The sequence below is a fragment of the Fundulus heteroclitus genome, chromosome 20, assembly GCF_011125445.2.
Source record: "Fundulus heteroclitus isolate FHET01 chromosome 20, MU-UCD_Fhet_4.1, whole genome shotgun sequence".
Taxonomy (NCBI): domain Eukaryota; kingdom Metazoa; phylum Chordata; class Actinopteri; order Cyprinodontiformes; family Fundulidae; genus Fundulus; species Fundulus heteroclitus.
This window is the reverse complement of record NC_046380.1, coordinates 44,581,393-44,594,055: the sequence shown is the minus strand read 5'-3', so window position 1 is coordinate 44,594,055 and position 12,663 is coordinate 44,581,393. Positions and strand designations below refer to the sequence as shown.

Here is a 12,663-nt window from a genome sequence, read left to right as displayed (position 1 = left end):
ACCAGAACATGTAATTTAAATTCCACATTTATGCAGGTTTCCAGAGTTTCCTGTTTTCACCTCCAGAATGTAGTCAAAATTAGGAGTGATGCTGAAAAACTAGTCCATGCATTTGTTACTTCAAGGCTGGACTATTGTAATTCTTTACTATCAGGAAGTCCACAAATTGCAGTTTGAAGCCTTCAGCTGATCCAAAACACTGCAGCAAGAGTTTTATTAAAATTAACAAGAGAGATCATGTTTATCTTCTATTTTAGCTTCCCTTCATTGACTTCCTGTTAAATCAATAGTTTAAATTTATCCTTTAAATGCATACAGTCCTTAATAATCAAGCTCCATCATATATCAGAGCTCTGATTACCCCGTATGTTCCTAAAAGAGCACTTCGCTCTCAGGCTGCAGGTCTGCTGGTGGTTTCTAGAGTCTCTAAAAGTAGAATGGGAGGCAGAGCCTTTAGCTATCAGGCTCCTCTCCTGTGGAACCAACTCCCAGTCTTAGTCTGAGGCAGACACCCTGTCTACTTTTAAAACTAGGCTTAAAACTTTCCTTTTTGACAAATCTTACAGTTAGTGGCTTAGATTATCCTGAGCTATCTCTATAGTTATGCTGCTATAGGCTTAGGCTGCTGGATGGCATCAAGATCTATTTCTCTCACTCTGCTGAGTTCTCCTACTGTTCTCCAATTTTGCATTGTTTGATGTTATTTCAACTTTCAACTGTATGTTATGTCTTTTTTCTCTTCATAGTAGGTACACCTGGTCTGGTGTTCTGTTAGCTGTGACACCATCCCTGGGGGCAGATCATCTGCCATTGCTTATAATATAGAAAGGATTTCTGGATCAGTGTGTGCTTCTGTTCTTTTTTTGTGCCTCTGCTCTGTCTTCTCTAACCCCCAGTCAGTCGAGGCAGATGACCGTTCACACTGAGCCTAGGGGTTTTTCCTTCCCGTTAAAGAGGAGTTTTCCTCACCACTGTCAGTTCATGCTTCCTCCGTATGAGGGATTGCTGCAAAACCATGGACAATACAGACGACTGTCCCTGTGGCTCTACGCTCTTTCAGGAGGAGTGAATGCTGCTTGTCAAAGACTTATTTTTTAGTATACTTCTTAAGTTGCCTTATTATTGCCATTGATCTAATAATGGATAAACTACTGCTGTTGAGAATATTCAGAAGTTATTGTAATGATTTAACTCTTATCTGACCTGCTTGGGAACCTTTTATCCTTTGTTTTTCTGTTTGCTTGTTACTGTCCTGAGTTAAGACTTAACTGACTGGCCTTTTGTGGTTTATGCTTTTTCCATCCCCTACTCCTGTACTTTTCTGTTGATTTTATTTTCAGAGAAACATATTTGTTAATGTGTGGTAAAATTAGGACATTTTTCTATTAATCACTTGCATAAAAATATGAAAACATTAACTATGAGGTATAATCATGGTTAATGGTTATTAACGATGCTTACATATTAACTATGATCATGATTACCTATGTCCTCAGCTGATCTGCTTGTGAAACTCCTGATGTTGGCGGATCAGACCATCCTGAACTGATCAAGAATGGTGACAAGTCTGCATACAGACAGGATGTGGATCAGCTATTCTGGAAAACAGCCCCGCTCAGTCTTTTTTTAAAACACTTGCTCTATTTAATCAATTCTAATAAATGAATTAAAAGGCGGTTTTGGTGCACCAAAGTCTGCATTTGAGTAAAAGTTGAATATAGGTGATTTTATTTATTATGAAATTAAAGAGAATGTAAAAATGTTTTTATTAATGTAGATGAATACCTAGTGTTGGACCTAACATTTTCAACTGTAAGAAGATTTGACCTTATCTGTAGTTATTTTGCTAATTAAAGATAAATAGTATTCATCTGCATCAACCACCTTTGTTGGTAGCCCAAATCAGTCTTGAGTTAAAGATACCATTTTCACTATGTTAAATAAACTGGTGCAGGCAGCAGGCTCACTTACAGTTCCGACTGTACTATGTTCTCAGGCAAAATTTATCCTTTCTATTTTTAAAATTATAATGTTTAATTTTTTTCACCAAAAAAAAGCTGGAATAGAGTTTTGTGTGAAATTTAGTCTTTACAATGGCAGTCAGACACTACATACCTTAGGCAGGGCAGATGTGTCTGGGAAACATCCAGCCTGTGTTCATGATTTGTTTTACTACTCATACTTACTTTTGTGCAGGAATGGAAAATCTCTGATAGTCTTACAAAACACAACAGCTAGAGTATTTCCTTGGTATTGATTACATAGTTTTACCTCCCTGACCTGTCAATTGCCTGATGACATACATTTAGACCCACACAGATAGCCATAGTTATATACAAGTGTAAGTGCAATGGATTTTAATTTCAATTAGCTTTTGAAATCTTGTTGAAGTTTCTTGTATTCAGTAATGTGCTATGTACAGAGGAACAGGTATCCAGATGACTAAGACATTCATTTATTAAGTTGATTCGATTGGCTTTAAAAAATTTACCACACACAGCTTAATTGAACAGGGGTGATTTGAAAGAAACAGAAGGACTAAAATGAGCATAAATACTGTATATCTGACATTTTTCTTTTTCCCAAAGCCTTTTTTTCCGTTTACATATCCACATGCAAATAGGAAGAGCTCTAATGGGCTGGAATATGTTTAATTTAAAAGCCTGTGTGCTGTGTGAGAGCTGCAGCCGTACGTGGTTTTCTGGTAGTGACAGTGGTGCGAGGCGAAGGAGGCCCTGTGCCGGCACTGTTGTACGCAAGAACAGCTACGTTGTATCGGGTGCTTGGTCGCAGGCCAGAAACTCTGGTTGTTGGCTGCAGTCCGGCGGTTCGTACTCGGTCTGCTGCTGCTTCCCTTTCATGCTGCCGCCAGTATCGGATCTGAGGACACAGACAACACATAGTTTCCTTAACCTTGTCATATACTCCATGCAACAGCACCTTACATAAATGCCAGTAAATTGTCTGTCTTCACATGCAATGGCTAGCTAAGGTCAACAAACAGGAAAATAAATATTGATTATCATATTTTACTGACAAGTAATCAGCAGCTGACATCAGCTTTTCTGTCACTAATAAAATAATGCCTTTGCTCCTAACTAAAGACTGAAACCATTGAAGCTGATAATACAAACCTGAATTATGACAATGTGGAGTAATAAACATTAATCAGCCCTTGTCTTGTATTAGGTGAAAGCACTTTTCATGCATCAATAGCCTTGAAAAGATTATCTGTGAGAACACAGATAGTAATTTATTGACCATTAACACGAAACAAGTGGCACAGCTCTTGTTTAAAAAGAGCGGGGAAAAAACACTTTCATTTCTCAGTTATTTGGTACTGATTAGACATAGAAATCACTTCACATCAGAACCATCATCTGCATCATGCACAGTTTACCGGGAAGACTTTCCCCCTAATGTAAACCACCCATCTTGCCAACACACAGACCCTCCTTATAGCCTGCTTTCCCAGAAAGAGCAATGTTATCCAACTAAAAGAAAATAAATACATAAATTATTATTACATATTTGCTAATAACCTTTTGTCCCTATTCATTACTTCTATTTAACTTTAGAGTGCTGAAGGTTTAACTGGTTGATTCACACCAAGAACAATGCTAGGTACGAACCATTCAAAAGTGTACAATCAACTACCCCAAAGCTCATGGAGTAGAAACTATCTCTGAACTGATCCTCTTATCCCTGCCAACCATAATTTATGTGTCTATCATTGAAAACCCAAAGTCACCTAGATGAAGGTATAGAGCTGGATGAACAAGAAAGTTATTTGTCAACTTAAAGTTTGTATTTATTGTACTACAGCAAATGGTTAGCACTTCGTCTGGTTATGAAATCTAACTCTGCATGGTTCTTTTTATTTCTGTGCCTGAGAAATATGTAAGTAGTCTTAACATTTGAGACCATGAAAAGCTGCTGGTAAAGTCATACAAAAACATAAATGTGATAGCTGGCAGTATTGTCCATTCTGTTTAAACAGATCCATATCGTTAGCCTCATAGCATAATTCCCTAAGTCATATTTTGGCTTACTGTTACAAAAGCAATAAAAAAATTTAATGTAATTTTTGTAGAAACTATCAGCATGTGAAGTTGGTGTGATGTGTGCCAAATGGGACATTCCTCTAAAGTTGCACAGAGAAACAGAAGAGCACTGGATTGTTTTTTTTTTTGGGTAGGGGAGCACTGGGGCTGCTGCGTCACCTTGCGGTTAAATTCGGGCACATACTCAGTTTATTCACACGTTAATGTCGGCGTGTACTTTTAAGTGGCGTTTTTAGGGTCACATTGGAAGCTTCAGCAGGACCCCTCATTCCTCTTCCTCCCTCTTTAAAAAGAGTGCTTTACAGTCTGTATTTATGTATTTTTTCCACTATGTTTATCCCTTGTGCACAGCACAGAACATTATTACCATCTAATGTAAAACAGATTACTGGATCAATGTGTGCTTCTATGCTTTTTTGTCTCTCTTGTTGTGTCTCTGCTCTGTCTTCTGTAACCCCAGTCGGTCGAGGCAGATGACCGTTCATACTGAGCCCGGTTCTGCCGGAGGTTTTCCTTCCCGTTAATGGGGAGTTTTTCTTCCCACTGTCGCTTCATGCTTGCTCAGTATGAGGGATTGCAGCAAAGCCATGTACAATGCAGACGACTCTCCCTGTGGCTCTACGGTTCCCCAGGAGTGAATGCTGCTTGTCGGGACTTTGATGCAATCAACTGGTTTCCTTATATAGGACATTTTTGACCAATCTGTATAATCTGACCCAATCTGTATAATATGATTGAACTTGATTTTGTAAAGTGCCTTGAGATGACATGTTTCATGATTTGGCGCTATATAAATAAAATTGAATTGAATTGAATTGAATTGAAAATTGAATCAGAAGAAAACAGCAGGATCACGTGTAATGACGCAGCATAACAACTGCTGCATGCTTCAAGTACTTGAAACACTGTATTTTCCACTTTTTTAACCATTAACTATAACATTGTGTTTAATAAAAGAAAAGGTGCAGAAGTTTTCCATTCATTAAAAAAAAGGTTTCGTGTGTCCTGAGCATCTGGATCGATGAAGCGATGGTGACCGTTTCTGAGTGACATTGGGTTCAGAAATGGAAATAATGACTTTGACTTTGCAGTTTAAGTGATCCAGAAGTTACTCCGCCACGTTTGTGGCTCTAAATCATGTTACAGGTGATCAGTCCTGATTATCTTTTTCCGCTGTCAATTCAAGGATGTTCACTTGAATAGAGAAGGTCTTTCCTCCTTCCCCTAAGCCTGTATCTTCTCTATAGTGAACTTACAAATGTGCAACTTACATATAAACTTACTTTCAACTATAATTATTTGGCCCACCCATTTTTTATTAGGCCCTACCGAAAAGCAATTTTTGGCTACGACACTGGTTTACGTGACAAGATGTTGTTTGTTGACCATAGCGATACTTTCGGGACGATTATATCATCCCCTCGGGTCAGTAAACTGAGTGTCCTCTGCAGTGCTACCTGTATTGAGTTGGATAATTTTTTGATTCAGGTTGGTATTCCAGTTGTGTAAAACTGGCAACAAACAGTCACCCTCAACACTGGGGAATATTGAGGCCTCACAAGGCTGCTGGTTCGGTCATCTGCTGTATAACATGTATGTATACAGTAGGATGATGTGGCTAAATACTCTCTAAAATATTTCCAGATGAAGTAAAAGTAGTAATACTCATTGCATTAACCAGTTAATTAGAAGGAAGTAAAGCAGGAAATGAATCTGAAAGTTTTTGATGAACAGGTTTTTTGTGTGGGTGAAGCTGTTTACCTCATATCCTCGAATGATACCATTGTTGAGCAGCTGGATGGGCTCCCATGACACCTGGATCTCAAAGGCAGAAAGTGCTGTGGCATTGATGCTTGAAGGTCTCACAGTTGGCTCTATGGAAAGGTGACAAACTTCATAATACTGTATCATAATATACTAAATAATGTATAAACGGAAAATAAATACATCTATTACAGCAGTGGCAAGGTCACTGCTCTCCTGTGGTAAAAGAAAATATTGTCTTGAGAGACTATTTTAAAGCTTTGATTAGAAAATCTGTTTGTCACAGATGTACATGAAGATTGACTCATTCTGTTCAAATGCTGTCTCTAAGGCAATGTAAGACTAGGCTTTAAACCTTCTTTTTAAATAAACCTTATAGTGTCTAAGGTTATCTTGAGCTATCTGTGCACCTATAGACCCATTCCAAGTTTATATTTACGTTCGAAATTTTTGGCCACTGCACTGGTTGGCAGAAAGCAGTATAGCAAACTGTGATATCAACACTGAAAAGAAAATGATGTGCTTTGCTTTATTTTACGCGCTATCCACAACTTTATACACAGCAGACTATGAAATCAGAGAAGCTGTTAGCTATTATACATATTTTCACTTTGAATATCACTGTAGCTGTAAAGCTGAGGTAAGTTTAAAGGGTAACTCACCCTCAAAACAACTATTTTTTCTTGCCAATACACTGTTAACATGGTTGTCTTACACAACTGTTTACATTATTTTTCAAAAATTAGTGCATATTTGTTGAAATTCTGCTTTTGTGTCTAAAATCATCAGTGTGACGCCCTCCTAGGGTTAAACGGTAGTCTTGCATCGCATTTGGAAATAACATTGCCTTCAGTGGCTGTGATGTAATTCTGAGACTGACGTTGGTAGCTCTGCCACTGTGGGGTATACAAGGAGCTCCGTCTTAAAATAAAAACAACTTGCTCCATCTTTGGCTCCATAGCGAGCACTGTTGTACTTTTCCAACCCTCTAGCATTTTTTCCTTCAAAAAAGAAACTAGAAACAAATCTACAAACTCTTTATGTGTTATTGGCAAATTTACATGAAAGCAACCAATTGTTCAGCCGTTAGTATCTTAAGGCAGCCGGGAAGGGGCTGCTGTGAGACAGCAGTGAAGTTGGTTTTGGGTTGGACATTGGATACTCGCGCCGTGGCTTCAACAGCCAGCCAGCAGACAGGGCAGCAGCCCCAGATCAGCCTCCTTGTATCAGCTCAAACAAGAGGCAGACGCGGCTGTCCAACCTAGAACTAACATCACAGCAGTTGCTGTGAACTTCCCTCGTATTGAATCCTGCAAAGAGACGATTTCAGGCTTCAGTGAGTCAGCGCCTTGAGCCAGCAGCTCAAACTGATAAGACTCCACAAGCCTCCCTAAACCTCCAAGGACGAGGGGGTGAAAAATCCTCAACCTCAAAAGACCGAGCAGTGGCTTAACTACCAGCATAACTCTGCTCACTCTCCAATGATTCAATATGACAAATCAAGCTTGTGGCTGCTCCCCCCATCCTGAAAACAACCCCCCCCCCGGGTTCCTGCATATCCCCACTCATTTTGATGGAGTTTTTTAAATCTGTCTGCTTTTACATGGGGGTGAGTTACATTTAAACTGCAGATGTATTCAGATCACAGTTTTCCTATTGATGCATTTCATGGCACGGGAGCCTTAAATATTTCTACAATCCAGGAATTTGTAAAACTACAGATTGACATAACTACAATCTTTAGATAACTGTAGCTGTTCCAAAGCCCTTTCTAAAGCTTTGGGACACCAATGGACTACAGTGAGAGCCATTATTCACAGATGGTGAAAACATGGAACAGTGGTGAACCTTCCCAGGGGTGGTTAACGGACTAAAACCACACCAAGAGAGCAGCAACAACTCATCAAGAGTTCACAAAAGACCCCACAACAACATTCATACAACTGCAGACATCACTGCCTCACTTAAGGTCAGAGGTCATGCTTCCACCATCAGAAAGAGACTAAGCAAAAATATCCTGCATAGTAGAGGTCTAAGACCAAAACCACTGCTGAGCAAAAATAACATTAAGGCTCGTCTCAGTTTTTCCAGAACACATCTTGATTATCTCCAAGACATTTGGGAAATATTCTGTCGACTGATGAGACAAAAGTTTAACTTTTAAGAATGTGCTGCTGCAAGTCCTAGAAGCTTGACTGTGATAAATGGAACCGTGAATTCTGCTGTCCACCAAAAAAATCCTGAAGGAGTAGATTTCATCATCTGTTTGTGACCTCAACCTGGTACCAACTTGGTTTCTGCACCAGGACAATGATCCAGAACATACCAGTAAGTCCACTGCTGAATGGCTGCACTGCAAAAAGGGGAACTAAAATACAGTAAAATTTTCTTGAAATGAGTGTATTTGTCTTTGATTTGAACAGGTAAATAAGATTATCTGCTAATGGAATAACATTTTGCACGTAAAACAACTCATCTCTATCATCTTATTTCAAGTGCAGTGTATTTAATTATCTTGTTTTAGGGGTAGAAATACTCATTGCATTGAAGGTTAATCTTATTTACCTGCTCAAATCAAGGACAAAATACATACATTTCAAGAACATTTAACCTATTTTTAGTTCAGTTCTTGAGTGTGAGGAAAAACAAAATGAAGATTTTGGAGTGGCCTAGTCAAATTCCTAACCTGAATCCTATTGACATGCTGTAGCGCAAGCTTGAAAAGGCCGTTCATGTTCCAAAAACATCCAATGTTGCTGAATTACAGGATTTCTGCAAAGTGGGCCAACATTTCTTCAGAGCGCTGGAAAAGACTCATTGCAAGTTCGCAAACGCCTGATTGGAGTTGTTGCTGCAAAAGGTGGCCCAACCAGTTATAAGGTTTAAGGACAATCACTTTGTTCTTAAAGCTTTGCCATGTAGGTTTGGATTTGTTTTCTCCATTGATAAAAAAAACCTTAATTTAAAAACTGCATTTTGTGTTTACTTGTGTGGTCATTGACTAATATTTAAATTAGTTTAATGGTTTGATGCACTTAAGTTTGACGAACATGCAAGGCAAAAAAAATAAATAAATAGAAATCAGGAAGGGGCAAACACTTTTTCACACCACCGTAGCTGTAATTACTCTAATTAGGGTTCCAAGCCTAGTGCAGGCGAACGGCATAGCCGTTAAATCTTAAAATCTGACAGGAAAGGCAGTGCAGCTTGTCTCATAACAAATAACATATTTGGATTCCCTCCCTATCTCAACTCCTTGATTGTTATGGCGGAGAATGCTCAGAAAAGTCCCTGGCTACCCCCCTCCCCCGCTGACACCTGTGGATGCTTTTCTGAACTGTGGGCCGGCTGATAACATCAAGAACAATGGCCTCTGGAGAGTGTTCACGGAGATATAACATTTCACCCAAACACACACGCATCAACTGATACTCATAAAACTGATGAATTACGCACATGCGACGGGTCTCAAATGTTTACCTTCTGCATATATATTGTCTTGTGTTATTTGTGCTTTTCGTGCTATGAGGGTTTTTTGTGTCGGTTGTTTGACTCTTTATTTGTGAGAGCATAAATTGGCAAGCATCTGTCTCTTTTATTCTCCCCCCCCCTTCTTTCCCCCATGATGTTCTTCTTCTTTTGACATATTCAAGGGCAGCGCCTCGTGAACACCGTGTAGGCAGGGTTCGGGGCAGTTTGGAGGAATGCGCCTAATGGCTGCGCTGATAGCAGTGGCCGACTGGCTGCGTTGCTTGGCAACGCAAGGCCTTAGTCAATCGTTCCCCCAAATGTTTGTTTGTTTGTTTAAGTGTATGTGATGGACGGTTGTACTGGAACTGATTTTTCGATTGCAATGCAAATTGTAATTGACAATAAAATTTGATTGATTTGATTGATTGATTGATTCAGCTCTACAGCAGCTCTCTCAGAGCAGACAAAGAAGGCCTGGACCATGAGGGCCTGGTCGGCCCTGACCGACACACAAGCCAGCAGCTGAGGGAAGGTGCCTACACAAGCCATGCTCTTCAATAGAATGACCAAGGGGAAGCAGAGGACTTGACTGAATCCGGATAAACAACACACTGGGAAAAAGCTAAGTTTCACTCTGACTGCTGCGCAAACCAGGCGCAAAGTACAGATCACCGAAACAGCTTTGTTCATTGTTGTCACCTGTTGCAGGAAAGCAGAAGCGAGACGGTGGATGCCTCACCTCACCAGACAACCTGAACGATCTGACTATTGAAGGGCCTCCGACCCCGACCACGCTGTTAGTTCATGCTGCAGGGCTAAATGCTAGCCTATCAAGAAGAAACCAACGGTTCTCCCTGCTTTTACGTCCTTCCTGGAACGGCCAAAGTGGACAAAGCTCACACATGAGGCACCAACAGATTGGGCAGCGAGCATTACATAGTGATGTTCTCTGGATGTTCATTTTATTTCTGTTATTAAATTCTTGAACTTGAAAAGAAGTTGTCACTCCTTTATTCTATGTGTGTGCAGGTTTTGCTGTTAAAAGATCGCTAGTGCTCGAATTCATCCCTTTCAAGCTTGATATCAGCTTAAGAGCTGATCATCACCAGACAATACTTAACAGACAGAGAGTTATTTATGAAACATTAAATAACTTTTAACAGTGTATAATTGTACAACATCAGTTTGGTAAAAATCCAGGCAATTTTGACTTATTTACAAAATATTGAAATTTACTATAAATTTTATAAACTTTATAAAGACTATAAAGTTCAATATTTTTTTTCTCTAAAACCATTTTATCAATGACTATGAAAGTAATCAAGTGCTTAGATAGATATATAGATAGATAGAGATATATATATGCTGTTTATTCACTACTGTCTCACAAAGCTCTGATACCTTCATGGAGCAGATGCAATTTTGGAGAGACTAAGTCACAAAGACTTGGATGTGTAGACCTGTATCTCTCTACCTAATAATAGAAAAATCACAATCTAATCAAAAATATACACAATATATACACAATCTTTTCATCTTACTTGTGAAAAGTTATCCCTCGAGCCCTGACATATATAGTCCCTCGATTTAAACAAAAATAAGCCGCACAGTGCTGAGGCATCATTAGTGTGTTCAGCTTCAATCAGCAGGATAGGGTAGCAGATCGACCACCCCAAGATGGCAGCCGTAATTCATGGATACGAAGGTGAGTCTTACTTTAAAGTTCTTTAAACTTCGTGGCTAACATTAGCTTTGCTTAGCAGGCAATATGCTCGGGCATCTTACGTATACACTTGTGCTATTTCAGTATCTAAACATTCTTATTCTTTCTAACGGACAATATTATGATGTTATTTGGATTCATTTTTAAGTGTATTGTTTAAATGTGTGGTTGTTGTCGTCAGTGTCGAACAGAGACCAAGTAATAGGGGAGATTATGGTTTCTGATTTTTGCCTCCGAAGCATGAGGAAGCACGGAAAGCTACATAATTTAACAGTAGTGCAGCGCTGTTATCTGAGTTCCAGTTCAGCTGAATGTTCAGGTTCAAATTTATTTTGATAAACATATGGCCGTGTTCCTTAAGACCTCCGTGTTATTTAGTTTTATTACTTTTGCATGCTTCTTGTGAGGAGCTCAAATGGGATTGTGCTACAGCCCCCTCCCATTTTTATTCATTATCTTTCTTCATCATAACATTAAAACAAGACCAGTTCCACATTGTTTTAATGTTGATTGTGAATCAGTTGGTAATCGTATGTCTGTAGAAGCTGGCCTTCAAAGTTTCACTTAGTAAACAGTAACAAATTCATTTACGAAACATTAATTTAAGATCAGATATATTGAAATAAACAATAGAAATGCAAATACATTTGACTGCTTTTGTGAGAACTGATTCCTTTTACAAAAATTATACACATCTGAGAAAATTACTTTTGTTTAGGTAACACTTTATTTGTGCATAAGATTTACATGATACTGTCATAAACAGGTGCTGCACACACACACACACACACACACACACACACACACACACACACACACATATATATATATATATATATATATATATATATATAAAAAATATATATATATATATATATATATATATATGTGTGTGTGTGTGTGTGTGTGTGTGTGCGTGTGTGTGTGTGTGTGTGTGTGTTTTAAAAGTTTTAAACATTTAAAAGTTTGGGAAATGGAGAAATCAGTGTATTTTTCACAAATATATTTCTAGGCCAATGTAAATTTGCACATTTGTATATCACATAAAGACTAAACGTAGATTTCACTTTGGTAAAAATCCAGGCAATTTTGACCTATTTACAAGACATTGAAATTTACATGTACAAGACTATAAAGTTTAATATATATTTTTCTCTAAAACACTTTTTTCAATGGCCATTTAAAAAAATCACATAGTTAGAGAAAGCACTCTGAGATCCATGAATATTTTCAGAATTTTAGAGCAAATCGTTGATTTTTAATGAATTTTTCTTACATATTAGGAAATAAAATATATCAAATTTGGCCATATTGGGAAACATTTTAAAAATTCCTCTAGATGGCAGCATTTCATAATATATGGATTTTTATACACACACACAGGGTCCGAAATTAACCGAAATTAGTGAATTTCAGAGGGCTAGCTGCCACATGGCGAGTAAATCTTTGTACCAAATAAATTAAAAATAACGAAGCCCATCTGGGCTGCGGATGATCTGTTCACAGCTCTGACCACCCAGAGCTCAGTCTAGACCCGCATTCTGCGGAGCTGGTTGAGCTTTCCTTCACACCTTGTTTCTGCTGCAGTGGTTGCCAGCCTTCAAAACTTGAATCACTACGTTTAATGTCCTTCCACTCATA

General features: G+C 38.6%; 1 protein-coding gene across 3 annotated transcripts in view; it reads right to left on the bottom strand.

Annotated features, from left to right (window-relative positions):
• The window catches only part of cntn2 (contactin 2), a 118,835-nt gene that overhangs the window by 6,186 nt on the left and 99,986 nt on the right, over nt 1-12,663 (bottom strand). For all 3 annotated transcript variants that reach the window (XM_036152106.1, XM_012873379.3, XM_036152105.1), the window contains exons 19-20: nt 5,826-5,938; nt 2,694-2,880 (exon numbers count right to left, since the gene is read on the bottom strand). In XM_036152106.1, coding sequence (XP_036007999.1) covers nt 2,694-2,880; nt 5,826-5,938 — 300 coding nt within the window. The remainder of the gene's footprint in view (nt 1-2,693; nt 2,881-5,825; nt 5,939-12,663) is intronic.